At 40.5% G+C, this 16,637-nt stretch overlaps 1 protein-coding gene across 1 annotated transcript; it reads left to right on the top strand.

Moving 5' to 3' along the window:
- Positions 1-87: 87 nt before the first annotated feature.
- On the top strand, positions 88-13,183 carry MONOS_1649 (uncharacterized protein; the record flags this gene model as incomplete). The annotated part of the gene is made up of 1 exon (XM_067869398.1): positions 88-13,183. One exon carries the CDS (start codon positions 88-90, stop codon positions 12,547-12,549), a length of 12,462 nt encoding a protein of 4,153 aa, XP_067735980.1. The 3' UTR covers positions 12,550-13,183.
- Positions 13,184-16,637: the final 3,454 nt, after the last annotated feature.

Below are 16,637 nucleotides of genomic sequence, written 5' to 3' on the forward strand. Positions count from 1 at the left end.
ATTAAGTTGCTCTGCACTTTAGTTACTTTTTTTATTCTGTGAAAATTTTGTGGGTATGATCAACAGAAAAAAAAAAACCAATCGTCGATGCTGTTGTTTATATACACAGTTTCCTTGTTGTGTGACATTTTTGTAGATGCAAAAAGAGTCAGAATGGACAATTTTGGAAAGCTGTATGAGGCAGGTCATTTCTCTTCATTTTTTAGACAAATCAATCAACCATTTGCAATGACAGCAACATCGATTTCACCAACTTCGCATTTTCTAATTTTAAACAGTACGACAACGTTTGGAGATATAGTTTTCTCCTCCTCTGTCAATTGTTGGCCTCAATTTTATTGCTATACTTCTTTTTTGTGCATTACGTCTTGTGCAGTTGCTTGTGATACAATCGGGAAAATCAATCCCTTTACTAGTTATGATAGCTCCACGAGCATTTATAATGCGACTTTTTTGAATCCTTCGTGCTCCAGTCTTATTGCTCCTCTATTTTCTCAAGATTCTTCTTCTGGATCTTCATTTTCTCAGATCTTTCATTTCTCATCATCGGTTGTGCAATCGTTTGTACTTGCTTCAACTCCCTTCATTTTGCCAGCTTCTTTTTCTTCGGGAAGAATTCACAACTCAATTATTTTCAATATAACGATTTCTCCACATCTTCGTTCTCATATGGATACAATACCCGGACCTAAAGAAGTATCTATCAGCGACAGTGTGTTCACAAAGGTGGAGAATGTGTATGATGGCGGAATTGTTCAATCGATCAATGCACCTGGCAACAACATTTTATGTTCAAATTGCTCATTTTTGTTATGTTCACGCGAGCTTAGCAACGATACTCGCGATCCGTATCCTTCTAGGGAGGATTATTCTGATAAGTCATGCTCCTTCAGCGATTCAATGTTCACAATTTCTTCTCAAATGAGTGGAGGAGCTATTTGCGTCTCCGAAAATGGATCGCTGAATGTTCAAAGATGTTCATTTATAGAATGCCAAACATCTGCTCGAGGAGGTGCCATATTTTTATATAATTTTTGTATAAGTGAGATTAATGCGACGGATTTTGCGAATTGCTCTGCTAATGACTCCGATGGTGCATTAGGAATATTTTATGGAATTCATGCTATTACTTATAATTGCTTATTTGTTAATTGCTCTTCATTGAAACAATTTGGTGCAATGAATAATGAACATTCTCCAAGAGATTATCTCATAAACAATTGCACTTTTTCGTATTGTCTTTGCAACGGAACAGGCGGATGCGTGGGACTTGCTTATCCTCCTTCAGAATTTTCAATTATTGATTCGCTTTTTGAGTATTCAACATCAAGCAGGGGAGGAGCTATTTATTTCCACAGTAATACAGAAAGCACATCAATGCATTGGAAGTTTCTTTTATTTCGCAATAACTCTTCGCCTTTGGGAAATGATGCATATTCGACACCTGGTTTGTACGAAAAGTTGAACAAATCTCAGTTTGTAAGCTGTTTTTCAACCAGCGAGCAGCCAAGATTCCTTCATTGTCCAAAAACAGGGCGATGCACACTCGACCATAATGAAAATGATTGGCTTCCTAATCCATCTCCAATGGAAATAAATGTAAAAAATTCAGGGCAAGATTTAGAATCGTGTGGAGCCGAAGGTCTCGAATGCAAGACAGTGAAGCATGCATTCTCTCGCTCCATTCCCATCCTTGGTCAGTCAATTCTTCTTCATAGCGAAACATTTATCGTGGGAGAACTGAAAATTAACGCACAGTACATTGCAGTTAGGGCGAAATTTAAGACTCAAGCTCAAAACAACAGGCCAATCATTGAGACAAACGCTTCAGCAGAAGCATTCTGCAGGATTGTGGTGGGATCATGTGGTGTGGAAGAGGTGAATTTCTTGCATTCATGTACAAAGTGGCCAACGACTGCTCTGTTTGTTGTTGAAGGATCTGGGAATCTAAAACTTGTGGAAGTATCTATTTCGTGCGGTGCAGAAGGAATTTCCTATTTTGCATGCAGTCTTATTAATCCGCAATCTGATGGAGCATCAATAGAACTTGCACGTGTCAAGTTTTCGGGGATCAAATCCACAAAGCCAGTTCTGGGACTTGCAATGAGCTGCAGGTGGGAAATTTCCGATATTTTATTCGACGAAGTGGAGCGCACGACAGGGAATGGTGGTGCGCTGGAGGTGACAGTTGAGTCCGGTGAAGTTCTGGAACTGGAAAATATAACGTTTTCCTCTTGTAGAAGTAAAATCGGGGATGGCGGCGGGATGTGGGTGTCGGCCAAGAACGAGTCAAAAGTTGTTGTGGGGAATGCGTCTGCCAGGAGTGGAGCAATAGATTTCAACACATGTGAAGCGAATGGTCTTGGAGGAGGTTTATATGTGTATATGGAGGAAAATGTCGATGTGAGACTGAGTAGCCTAACATTTACAGGATGTTCTGCGTCTACAGGAAGAGATGTGTTCGTTAGCGCCTTCAATATGGGGAATGCAATGAAGCAAGGGTTAATCTCTTTTTTGCCGGAGCTGACTGACGTGAATGGTGTGAATGGATATGAGCGATCAACTACAAATGAAAGCTTTGTTATTCCGATTGTGGTGTATTTATGGAGCAATCGAACTGCTCGAGCATACGTTCATAACAATAAGCAGAACAGCGCAGACTTTACAGGATGCGGAGTTGTAGAATATCCGTGCCGCAGTGTTGATGGAGCAGCACGACTGCACTTTGCGGAAGCAGATCGGAAGCTGAGATTGTGTGAAGGATTTTGCTTTGACCGCTATTTGGCACTGGATAAAAGAATGTTTGACTTTGATGTGGAGGCGAAGGGAACAGTGAATGTGCGCGTGGAGTCGACAGTGGCTGGAGCAGGGGAAGGCTTGGTTGAATGCAGCGTTCCGACTGTATTCACAAACATAAGTTTTGAGCTTGGAAGCTCTGTCGGAGCAAAGAAGGCATTTTTATACTCGCATTCAGCTTCTTTGCGCATGAAGGATTGCTCAATGTGTATGGCTCCTGGCGCACAGGCTGTGAGATTCTCGCTTATGCACGTGACGAGCGGGACAACAGAATTGTCGGGGTTTGTTGTACTGCAGGAAAATGGAGTTGCATTTGGTGATGCTCCGATGGGAATATTCGAGGGTTCTTGCACATGCACAGTGAATGAAATGACTTTCTTCAGCACAACAACAGGAAGTTCAAGGGGGCTGCTTTGTTTTTCGTCTACGGGAAATGCTATTGTGAAATACTGCACCTTTTCGAATGCTGCAGCTTCTTTGGGGGCTATTGTATATGTGGCATGCGCAAGCAAGGTCGAAGTTTCGAACTCAACATTTCATAACATTTTACGGTCTGTTGGGGATGGATCAAGTGTCTGCGTTATGGGTGCAAGCAGTGATTGCGAGGCTAGCGGAGAAGCTCAAATACTGAACTGCACATTGCAGAATTGCAGTGTTGATGGAGCAGGTGGATGCGGTGGTGGAGTATCAGCGCAACTCGGATTGCACTCATCACTGATAGTTAAGAATACCACTTTTCAAAAGTGTGCAGCGCCTTTGCAAGGAGAATCTGGGGGAAAAGGCGGTGCACTGTTTTTGTCTCTTCACAACACGGCTTCCTCGTTTACTCTCGGGGCAACGGTTACATTATTTTCCAATACAGCGATGTTTGGTGATGATGTTTTTGTTTCTGCACCTGACCTTGATCTTGCTATTACCGCTGAACACTTCCTATACTTCGACAAGTATCATCCGTTTGCTCGGGAAGCGGCTTGCGGAATGGATCACAGATGGAGCGATGCAGTCATCCCACTTGTGTACTATCTAATGGATAGGGAGCCGAATGTATGTGTTGCAGATACAGGGGTTGATGTTTCTGTCTGTGGATTTGCTGATTATCCTTGCAAGACTATTTCACACGCTCTTACCCATCAAAACGCAGAGAAGTCTATTTTGCTTGCTTCAAAGTTCAATTTTTATGAGCGTGTCCAGCTCAGTGATGCGTATTTCTGCTCCATATCTGCTCAGGAAAATGCTTCGATTTCCTCATCCTTTTCCACGATAAGTATGTATGGAGATGGGATTGTTTCACAGGCGCTGGTTATTGTTGCGCAGGAGATAAGTGTTGAGCGTGTTCGGTTTGTGGTGGATTGTTGTTTGACTACGCCTCAGAAAGGTTTGATTCTGGTTGCTAGTGATTCAGCTTTGTGCGAAATGAAGAAATGCGCAATTGGTATGAGCTTAACAGAGATTAGGCATGAGTCTGCCACAGGAGATGATGAAGGAGCATCTGCAGTTAGGTGTGAGTTTTGTGTTGTGGAAGCTGGAAAACTTCTGCTGATAGAGTTTACAGTTGAATCGCTGAAAGTGGAGCGATGTGGGCTGATTGACGTATGCGGGACTGGAGCATGTCAAGTTAATGGATGCGTGATGAATGGAGGTGAATGGGCATCAGAAAAGGGAGTGTTTGAGTATTGTTCAAGTAACTCAATGACGTTGCAAAATTTAATTGCGGAAAGAATTATCTGCAACGGTGGCCCGATTGTTGCAGATATTAATGGAAAAGCTTTAACTGTCGTTAACTGCTCGTTTGACTATATTGAACTGAGGATGGGGAATGGGAGCGTGCTGAGATGTGATGTATCTAATGCATCTTCTACTGTGGAAGTGGTTGATACCAATATAACTGGAGCAGCAGCTCTCGATGGTTGCGGTGGGGCTATCTCCGTGATTGCGAGAAATTCAGCGCATGTGCGGATTGGATACGGGGAGGTTGTAACCGCGTTGACGATGTGCGAAGCAAAATCAGGAAGTGGAAAACGGAGCGGAGGAAGCGGAGATATCGGGAATATGCATCGACAAAACGGAAACGGAAAGGGGCTAGGCGGTGCAATACATGTGAGGAGTGTTGGTGCTTCTGATGATATTGCATTTGGCAGCATTTCATTTGGAACAGATGAGCAAGCCAATTCAGCCAGCTGGTCTGGCAAGAACATCTTTATAGAAAGCGACAATCTGAGCAGGACAGTGAAGCCTGGACTATTTGGCTTTGCTGTGGATCTGGTTACTAAAAGCACTTTTGATGAGCTAAACGGGTTTGAGGGGGGAAATGAATCGTACAGCATTCCACTGGCTGTGTTCCTTGTAGATTTCGATGGGAAGGCTTGGGTAGCAGGAATAGATGCAGATGGCGTTAACTATCGTATGTGTGGAATTTCTCATTATCCCTGCGCAACGATACCTTTTGCAATAACTGCACGATTTGGAGAAGGGGATGCAACTGTGATTCTCTCCAGCACTTTTTCATTTAAAGAGCGAATCGTATTCAATGACTCCAATAGTATTTTGATAACTCCCAGCCCAGAAGTGAATCTTGGTCGTATAAGTGTTGGATCTGATAACAGCGGTCAAGGCGACAGTGTCGTTGAGATGAACTGCAAAACCACTCTCCAAGGAATTGGGTTTGTTCTTCCACCAAACTTTGTTCGGACAGAGCGTTGTTGTTTTTTGCACTGTGGCGGTGCGGAAATATTGCTGGAGGATTGCTCTGCGAGCAAAGGAAGAGAAGGAAATGTTGCTTATTCGTTTGTGCTGGTGACTGGCGGGTCAACCACGCTCAAGAACTTTAAGATGGAAGATTTTTCACTTGGAAATGTAATTGCAGTGGAGGTGCGAGGTGCAGTGGCGAGTGCAAAGCTGGAGAATGTGACGCTGAAAGGAGTGAACTCAGAGAGCATGAAGGGGCTTGCATTATGCTGCGACGGAGGGAGACTCGATCTACAGAATGCGACTGCAAATGATTCTACTGCTGCTAATCACTGTGTGATTACAGTTTCAGCTGGATCTTCTTCAAGCATACAGAACTGTAGCTTCACAGATCTGATAAGGAGAGAAGGCGATGGGGGTGTTGTGGTTGGTGAAGTATGTGGCGGGGCAAAGGTCCAAATGAAAGAATGTGTATTCCGCGGTGTTGCGTGTGTAGAAGCAGGACGAAAGGGAGGAAGCGTTTGTGTGCATGTGGCAGCGGATGGTGTTATTGTGTGTGAGAACAACACTTTTGAGGGGAGTACTCTCGTTGGTGAGGAAAGTTGCGGTGGTGCATTATATTTAAATTTTGAAGCATCAAGTGTGGTGTACTCGATGCGGAATGTTCAATTCTCACGAAACGAAGCCGGACTTGGGAGCAACGTGTTTTTGGTGTGTCCAACTCCACGCGTCACTATTGACCGCAACCGGTGGATAGGATCAGCTGTAGAAGGGCAACCGAACAAGACGATGTGGGTGATGGATACAGAGGAACCTCCACTTGTGAACACAACACTGCTGAAATATTTATTCCCAACAAAGGACAACATAATTTTTGTTGACAAGGAACATGGAAGTATGAGCAACTGTGGAGATGAGGACTACCCATGCGCAGAACTTTTCATCGGATACGATCGACTTGGAACCGAAAAGGATGTACTGCAGATCATCTACTCGACGGAACTTACCGGGCAGATTGTGCGGCAGAATGCTCCCCTCACCATTCGAGGAAGAGATTCCACTTCTGCAAGCTCCAACCTTGTTGTTGGGTCAAGTGGTCATCTGGTTTTTGAAGCAGTGTCAGCGGATATAGTCTTATCGATTGAGCGCATTGTGTTTACGCTTCCGTATCCTCAGGCTGATCACAATGAGCTGCTTCAACTGAATTTTGGAAAGGTGTATTTTGTATCGTGTATCTTTGGAGTTTCCACAGATGCCCCTGAAGCAGGATTGACAAGAATTGGGTGTAGCTTGTGGATTGCATGCTGCAGCGGAGGAGAACTTCAATTCTGCGATGTCGCAGTAAAGCATCTGGATTACGTTTCTGAGACAGGCGTTGCCTGGATGCAAGATAATGCGAAAGGTATATTTAACAGCACAAACGTTACTGGTCTATCTTGCACAGGAAGCGGCCTCATATATGAAACGGGTAGGGCTCATTTGACGTTAGAGAACTGCACAATTGAAGAATGCACCACAGTTAAAGGAGGAGTTGTGTGCGTGGAAGATGAAAGTGGAGTGGAATCGGAAGGTGGGTGCGTGTTTCGTAGTTGTACATGTGACAAAGGAAGTGGAGGATGGCTGAAAGCGATGCTGAAGTCTAGGGGCTCGATAAGCATTAAAAATACACAAATTGAGCAATGTGCGGCTGATGATGATATTGACCCAAACAGCATTGGTGGAAAAGGAGGAGGTGCGATGCTTGCATTTGGAGATAATTTCTACAACAATATCTTGTTGCAATTGGTATCGTTTGCAAATAATGATGCAGAGCTGGGAAAAGATCTGTTTATTGAGTGCAAGAGCTTGAATGAGACGGTAACCCCAGTTCGATTTGAGGGCCTATCTGGAGATAAAGCAGATGGTTCTGCTGATCTGTGGGGAAGTGATAGGACAATTTTGGAGGAAAATCCGATTTGCTTGGATGTGTTCCTTGTGCAGCGTCTACGATCGCGCAACTTCATATCTTCTCAAACAGGTCTTGATCTCCTTGGATGCGGTGAGACAGACTTCCCATGTAAGACTTTTTGGCGAGCTGTGGCAAATGCTGCTCCCACCGAGACAAATAAAGAATTGATAATTGAGGGAAGTGCATCCATAGCAGATGAGTACAACCTCTCGAGCTTCGATATCTTCTCTTCTGATAACGTTGTGCAAGCAGTTATCAATGTTGCGCCAGCCATTCCTGAAGGCCGATTTTCAGCTGTGATGGTAAACGAAAAGGCACTGAAGTTACGAATTATTGACTTTTCCTTGCCCAGCGATATAACCAGTTTTCGAGACTCATTGATTTCATCAAGCTCTGTGTCTTCGGAACTCTTGTTGATGAACTGCTCATTCTTTTGTGAAAGTTCATGTCCATTGAGATACAGCATAATATATGCGCATGGAGGAATTGTTCGCGTTGAGAAATGTGTGATATGCGCACTTAACTGTGAAAATGTGCCGTTTCGCCTGAGCTGCACTTTGTTTATTTCAAATTGCACTCTCACCAATATAGTTACCCCCTCAAGCTGTGAAGGAGGTGCCTTGCACATTGAACTGCAGCTTGGATGTGAATTGTCCATGGCAGAGATAACAATCCAAGAATGCTCGTGTTCAATAGAGAAAGGATTTGGAGGGGCAATGTTTCTTGATGCATCTCTTCCCTCTGAAACTTGTCCTTTCCTATTTCGAGATATTACGCTTGCCGATAACAAAGCGTGGCAAGGCAAGAACATGTTTATTTGTGCATCTGATCTCAACAAGTCTGTTACAGCAGATTCGTTCAAGTTCGACTTCAGCTCAGGCGAAAAAGACGAAAACATGTTTGCTGGAGAAGATGGATCTTTTGGACAAGTAGATCTGTTGATATTTCTCATTAAATATGAGGCACTTTGTGTGACTGCTTCAACTGAAGGAATAGATGTGGCGAGATGTGGAAGTGCCGAGCTGCCTTGCTTTTCGTTCTGGAAGGCAATGCGCCAATTCAGCCAGAAAAGCAGTAATGAATCATACGAACTCAGGATAGCAGACTCAACTAATTTGCGGAACAATTTCGATATATCTGGGTTTGTAATTTTGGGAAGCGCAGGAAAAATTGAAGGATATGGTTTAAGTCGGATGCTATGCGAAGGAAATGTGGATGGAGGTGAAGCAGCGCTGCTTGTAAATCGGAAAACGCTGAAGATAACGAGTATTTGTATTGCCATTGGGAGCGTGTTTGGCAATGCAGAAGATGCAGTGATGGTGAGTGAAAGCGGCGAGTTGGCATTTATGGAGTGTGTGTTTGAAACTTGCTTGCCCGCAAACGAGGCGAGCGGAGTGGGTTTTGTTATGGTGAAAGGCGGAAATATTACGATGACGCAGCAGGGTATAAGAAATGTGCATTCAGGAAAGCCTGTTTATAAGATTCTGTCAGGGTGCTTCTGTCAAGCGGATGAGATGGCTGTGGATCATGTGGAGCTTGTGGGAGGGAGCTTGATAACCATTGAGCAAGGGAAGCAAGGACAGATGCAGGAAAACGGCAAGACTCGTACGACTGTCGTTTTGAAGAACTCGACATTTGTGAGTGTAACCAGAGAAGGAAATGGAAGCGCAGTAGCTGAATGTTCAAGCTCAGGTTCATACAGCGATAGTGAATACATTTGGCTGGAAGCGAACGGATCACGGTTCGAAGGGTGCAAGGCAGGGGCTGGTGAGAAGGGTGGAATGCTAATGTTTTTACTGCAGGAAGAGGGCCACCTTGTTGTGAGCAACAGCCAGATAGCGCAATGTGCATGCTCCATGAGCTGCGGCCGTGGCGGTGGGGTGTATGTAGACAGCTCAATAAGTGGGGAGCTTGATATGCTTTTCAGCCGACTTACGTTCAAAGCGAATTTGGCCAGTGTAGGTAACGATGTATTTGTCCGCTGTGAGTCAATCGAAACTCAAATCAATGAGACGCACTTCTGCATTGATCTTGGAGCAGATTCATTCAATCCGGTGAATGCTATATACGGGATTGATCTTACACACAGGGATCCTGTCGATCTCATGAACTATGTCAGCATCTATCAGTCGAACACAATCCTGGTGAGTACAGCAGATGGCGCAAACGGTAGCAATGAGCGCCAATGTGGCAGTTGGGCCTTACCGTGTCGCACGCTTGATTATGCTGTCACTCATCTTTCAGAGAAATATACTCGGATGCTACTTGTTCAAACAGTCTGTGAGCTGCATGCTGAAGCAGACTTTGATTCAGTCATTTTTGGAGCAGCTATGAGCGCCAACTGTTCGGTTGATATTTTGTCTGGCATATCTCGATCACGTTCTGCACTTATTTCTTCATCTGGAAAGGTGACTTTCACTGCAGTCAGTTTTGTGTTTGCATCGCCTTTTGTTTCCTCTCACTCGCTGTTTCTTGAAGCTCTCAACGGTACGCTATCTCTATCATCATGCCGTTTTGCAGCATATGCCATATCTCGCTCCTTTACTCCTTCTGCAAATGTAGCTGCTGTACCAATTCCATTTAACCTTATTTCAGTCGATTCGGCAACGCTCTTTATGTTTGATGTTCATATAAGAGATCTCGAATTTTCATCTCTTCTTCCTCTTATCGTTGTTGGAAGCGCGCCGTCAACTGTACACTTTCTTCATGTTGAAAGATTGAAATTTTCTGGATCGGTTTTAGCATTCACCCAGGCAATATCCATTGATGGAGCACAAGATGATGATATTAGCTATAAAGTTACCTCATCCACATTTCAAAACGTGAGCTGCATCCAGGACTCTGGAAGCATAATCCATTGTGAAGCCTGTGAAGTGCCTGTCATCTTGTCCAATTGCACAATTGAGCATTCAAAGGTTGGGAAACAAAATGGGGGAGCTTGTTCAATAAAATCTTGTTGTGATATCAGGATGGATCTGTGTGAATTTTCGGGTGAATACGCTGAAGCATCTGCAGAAGAAATTATTTTTGAGAGGATTAAAAACATGAAAGAGGCAATCTGCCACTGGAACAGCTCGGCTGTAGAGCTTGCGAATTGTTCGGCAAAGATTACGGACACTGCCTTTACAAGTTGGGCTATCGGAGCATTGTCTACAATTGGAGGGGTTGTTAATGTGGAAAAGGGTGAATTTCTGGGAAACGATCCTTTGTTTTCGAAATATCGTTCAACGAGAAGAAACATTTTATGCGAAAAGGAAGGAAAGCTCAATATTGAGGGTCTGAAAGGAGGTGATGGGATGGAGAGAAACGCATCACTGTGGATATTGAATGATGGATGCGAACTTTCGGGAATAGTGTTGGAAAGAGCGTCAGAGTTTTTCATCCCAACGCTTGAAGCAGTGGAGATGAAGGAAGTTGGGGATTCAATTGAACTGACGTTCAGAGGAACGGTTCTTCTGCCGTGCAACCTGCAGTTCCAGATTGTTTCAAGAATAGGAGAAGTCAGCTCGATTGAGACGCATGCCTTTTCAGATGAAGACTTTGTTTCGGAGGTGGAAGTGCATGGGAGGATTGGATCATCGTTGATTAATTCAGGAGGGGATGAGGTTGAGGTTAGTGCACACATCTTGTTTGGAAAATCAAATTCTCCTTCATCCACCGAGTCATTCATTTTGAAGAACAGAAGCGAGAGTGAACCGAAAGGGGATGAAAACGTTGTGGAAGGAGGAAAGAAAGAAGGATCGACATGGCCGATAATTGTGATTGCGATGGGAGTAATTCTTTTTTTGGTTCTTGTGATTGCTGTGATTTCGACAGTTCGGTGGAAGAAGGCAAAGAATGAAGCAGAAGATCTGAGAGAGATTGTGAACGATAACATCAGAAAGGATCCGAAGGCATTTGAAATGGTGACGATGGAGATGTCGCCAGAGGAGCAATGGAGAAGAGCTGAGAGGGAGGCAGAGAAGAAGAACGATGAGAGGATAAAGAAGAGAATATATGAGACGAATATGGAACATTCAGAGTCATCAGAGCATCTTCTTTCTGAGAGTGGTTCCACTGAATATATTCTGGGGAGAGATTCAGATAAGATCCCAGAATGGATGCTGGAGAAGGTCGATGAGAAGGAAGAAGAAGATGAGAAAACAAGAAAAAGAACGCCATCGCCATCCGTCTCATCCACTTCAACCATTTCAACCACAGACACTTCAGATACGGAATCCACATTTGTTCGAATGGAAGATGCGTGCCCGACCACTTCATCTATGTCGAATCTGGTGGATGCGATGGCCTGTTCATCTCCTCATGAGAAGCTGATTGTGGATCTGAGGGATTCGCTGTTCATGATGCTTCATGGGAGGAACAAGACGAAGGAGATGGCGATTGGCACTCTTCAGGAGAGAGAAGTGACAGCTTCTCAGATCCTGTTCTGGGTGGCAAACGGAGCACTCCACTCGTTTGAGGAGGAAGAGATGCCACTTCAGTCATTGGCCAATCTGAGTCCACACATTGTGTTATTCTCGGAGCACATGGTCATCTGCATTGCGATGCACTCAGATTGCTCCTCTTCTGATTCAGATTCATCTTCAATTTCTTCATCCACGATTGTAACATCTTCGTCTGATTGCTCAAGAAGGAGCAAGAGGTACACACACTCTCCACCACCTTCATCTGCCTTTGAGGATGATGACGATCTCAGGAAGGAGTGCTTGCGGTGGAAAGCTCCGGAACTGATGAACGGGGCAAAGCAGCATGCGACGAAGAAGACTGCAGTGTTCTCGATTGGGATGATGCTGTGGGAGTGTCTGACGCTGCAGATCCCGTTTGGGGAGTACGAGGCAGTGGTGGCGGGGCAGAAGATTGTGAATGGGGAGAGGCCAGCGATAGGTGCAGAGCTTCTGGGGTGCTTCAACGATACGGTTGCTGGGTGCCTGTCACCTGGGTGGCAGAGCAGGCCAACGCTTGTCGATCTGAAGCGAGAGTTCATCCAGCGATTTCCAGCAGGGTCGGTGATGCTGACTGTGTCGGATGCGATTGATGTTGCAGGGGGTGCGGGAAGAGGCAACTTCAGCAGAATTGTGAGCAGTGGCAATTGCAATGGCAGCGAGAGTTGGTTCAGCTGAGTGAGAGAGGAGATGTTTGAAGGATCATCGATCTGGATGATGCAGAATGAGCAAATGTGCAGATGCTGTTGCTGTGTTTTGGTGAATGACTTTCCTAGCAGCAAAAGCCATTGAAATGTTACCTTTTGCTGTTTCTTGTGTGCATTTGTAGACATTCATTTTTTGGCATTCGTTTGTGTATATTTATATGCATTTATTCCATTTCTCTTTCTTCAATTTTGTTTCGTTGTTTGTATCTTTTAGAAATTATTCCAACCTGTAATTGAATTCTTTTCTCTTGATTTCAAACAGAGTCGAGTGTTCATCACACATGTGGTTAGGGTCATCACCATCTCATATTCCTGGGATGGCGATGACTTTTTGAGTTAATTGTTTCAGCATGGTTGATGTTATGTATTTGTGTTTTTGTTGTTTGTACCCCCAACATTTTTAAGTGTTCATTTTGAAATGTTTATTTTTGAGTTTTGAATTTTGTACTTCCATTAAACTGATTTGATTGCATAAATATTTTGTGAATTGTATTTCAATTTTTGAAGTGGAGTTTTGCAAGTTAGTTTTATTATTATTTCCGTTTTCGATTGCGTTGTGTTGCTTTAGCAACATGTTTCTATGAAATATAATATTTACATATTAATTGACAAATTTTTTTATCTTGTGTATCAAATTCTGAAATATGACTTAAATGAAGTTTATTTATTGAAGGATGGTTACCAAAATAAACTGTTCCTATCTGGTTAAGAAAAAGCAGTTGCTGAAATGATCCCTTTTAAATTTTTCATTCTTGGATGTGAAAATTTTTTGAATATTCTGTTTTATTTTTTTTTTTTTTTTTTTTTTTTTTTTTTTTTTTTTTTTGTTTTGTTTTGTTTTGTTTTGTTTGCTTCTTGACAAACAGATATTTTATCGTTCAAAAACCTACACCAAAAATTATTCAAGATCGAAAAACTTTAATTCAAAATCGAAAAAGTTTAAAACAACATCGAAAAACTTTAATTCAACATCGAAAATTATTATTCGAAATCGGAAAACTTTAATTCGAAATCGAAAATATTTAATTCAACATCGAAAATGTTTAATTCAAAATCGAAAAAGAAGATAATTTGTTCAGAATTTCTATTCAAGTCAAAACCAAAGAAATTTTATTGACGTAGATGTTTATAATTGCAAATGTTTATTTATTGGAAATGTTTTTCTTTCGTTTTGAACGACTGTTTTCTATGATAAAGACTGATATCAATCGATTCTTTTCTCATTTTGAATATTGAAAATGTTTTATTTTTTCAGTTTCCAATGAAATATATGAATTCAAAACATTTCGTATTCAATAAATGAGATGAAATTCTATCTTTTTGTGCACAAAACAAGATCATGAACTATCCTATCACTTTTATTTTTTTCTTAAATTCCTTGTAATCTCCTGAACACATGTGAAAAGTTTAATTATCACTCAGTTTTATCCTATTTCCACTATTTAACACAATCATATATCAAAAAAAACATCAAAAAATATTTTTCAAATTGAAATCGACAAATTTCTGAGATCAATAACTGAAAGAATAGAAACTGACATGAGCATGAATTTTATAAAAATTTTTCAAATTTTTTGATGATCAAGAATTTTCGATGTTGAATTAAAATTTTTCGATGTTGAATAATTTTTGGTGTAGATTTCAAGAAAAAATGAAATGTGATTATCTCATACAAAAGCATGTTCAATAATCAAATGATTTCTCATTGAACAATTGTCATTTATTCGCCATCCAAATACAAATCATTTTTGGTTTTTGTTTTAATCGCATTGCACAGAGAATCAACTTGAAATTTTGCTCTTTTCTCAAAAAGTGATTCGAAAAAATCTATTCCAGCAATTCATAAAGCAACTTATTTGATTAATGAATTCAACACAATTGCATTCATTGTCACACAAACAGAAAACCGAATTTTATTTTTTTCAAATTTTCAATATTGATCATATTACAAATCCATATTAATGACAATTACAAAAGAATAATCATTGCCCGAGTTGAGAAAGGAATTAGCTTCATCTGAAATATTGCGACAAAAATCAATATCTGAGAATATTTTCGAACTTCGAAAAGATCATTTGACTTTGAAGAAACAAACTGTGGATTCTGGTTCAATATTAATCGTTCGAAGAACAGAGGAAAAGCTGCAGAAAAGCACAAAAAGCAAGCAATAGTGAATGGAAGATCCAGAATAATAATACCAGAATTAATCGTTATAATTGAGAACCAAGTTATTGTAGTGATATCAAAATGTTAAATGATCACAGTCAAAAATGTTCACAAAATGGTTTATGTTTATTTTTCATGATGAAATTTATCTAAAAAAATATTTTTCATATTATGGAGCATATTGAGAATCTTTGCAAGACGAAGAAGTAAAAAAATATAAAGTTTAACTGCAGTGCATCGTGCAATTAAAAGAAGCTGTGTTTTGAAATCAGCCATTTCCAATCCAAAGGAAGCCAAAAAATATATCATAACAATAATCTAGCGTTGCACAAAAATGGTTCGAAGAACTTTATCAGATTGTGAATGACAATGAAATAAGTGCATCAGGAATATTTTTATTTTGTCGAAACTTCGCTTCACCAAGGTGAAAATTTTTGCAAACAAGTGATACGTTTGCAAAATCAGAAACTCACTTCAACTCTATCTCCAAAAAAATAAAACTTCAATCACAACTTAATGCCTTTGCGCATGTGCAGATGGCTCTTGTTTTCCTTCTTATCTTCTTTAGCTCGCAAAAATAAAAAACATCATCATTATTAAATTTCCACAAATATTAACTTATCTTTTTCAACCGTGAGATAATTCTATTTTTTCAATATTCAAAAAACGATTCAACAACAGCTTCATAGCCCAATCAGATCGTTCTTCTTCCGCATTTCTCTCCGCTGTCTTTGACATTCTCCCAGAAGCTCTTTCTGCAGCAACAACTCCTTCAAATAACAAACATACTTTCAAACAAGCAGATGGTAAGCTAATCAAAGCCACTCCGGCACTAATAATAACAACAAAGGAACTCGAAAAAATCAAATCATTATGCTTTGAGAAAGACAATGAACAATTATCTGGAAGATTTTTTCCAAAGAAAGAGAAACATGAAGAAAAAGCTTTCGAGATTATGAAATCAGATAAAGGAAAAGACATAACAACCATGAATGGAAAAGATAAAGAAAGTGGATAGAGATCAACAATTTGAAGTTTGTCAATTTTGATGACTAAGAAAAAAAATGTTCAAGATATGATTTTTAGAAATTTAAGAGAAATGAAGAAAAGAATGAACCTGCAAAGATGAACGTTTCTTGAAAAAGTAATTAAAATGAAAGCAAAAAGAAATTATGGAGAATGCATTGAGAATTGAATATAATGACGATACAAGTGAGAATGAAAGCACAAAGACAATTTAAAGTAGAATTTCATACCGATAACGCTTTTCAAATCAATAATACTGGGGAAAATACAAACTTTCAAGCTTTTTTTGTACAAAGCTTGAAAAAATTGTTTCACTTATAGCATAATTAAACTTTATCAAATTTCAAAATAAATTAGATTTTCATAACTGAAAACAAACATCATAGATGTAATAACAAAATGTTTTTAACCTCACCCGTATTTCAAAAAATAAACCCATTTTATTTAGTTTTTTTGATCATAAAAAGTTCATCAAAATAGCATAATTTTTCAATGAAAATGCCTAAAGTCAAATATTTTGTTCCATATGGGATTATAATTTTCGTAATTATGATTTTTTTTGGAGTGTTGATTTTTTCTAGGTTGTTTGTCATAAGGAAGAGATTTTGTATTCAAAGGCTGAATTTATAACAACTGTTTCAAAAACAAATGGTAAAGCCGAAATAAAAATAAAGATGACTTTTTCTAGTTATTTTTCTTTTCAGTGTTCTTTTGAAAATATTCATGGTATATTTAGAACCGATATGGGTGATTCTTTTTGAAAAGTCGCAAATGTTTAATTTTCAAATAAATCAAAAATTTCATATTTTGCTCAAATTTCTGTTTCAGCTCACAAATCTCCTCAAGAATGTTTGAAATAGCATTGTC

This window comes from Monocercomonoides exilis (assembly GCF_001643675.1).
Source record: "Monocercomonoides exilis strain PA203 chromosome Unknown scaffold2-2631571, whole genome shotgun sequence".
In the NCBI taxonomy this organism is placed as follows: domain Eukaryota; phylum Preaxostyla; order Oxymonadida; family Polymastigidae; genus Monocercomonoides; species Monocercomonoides exilis.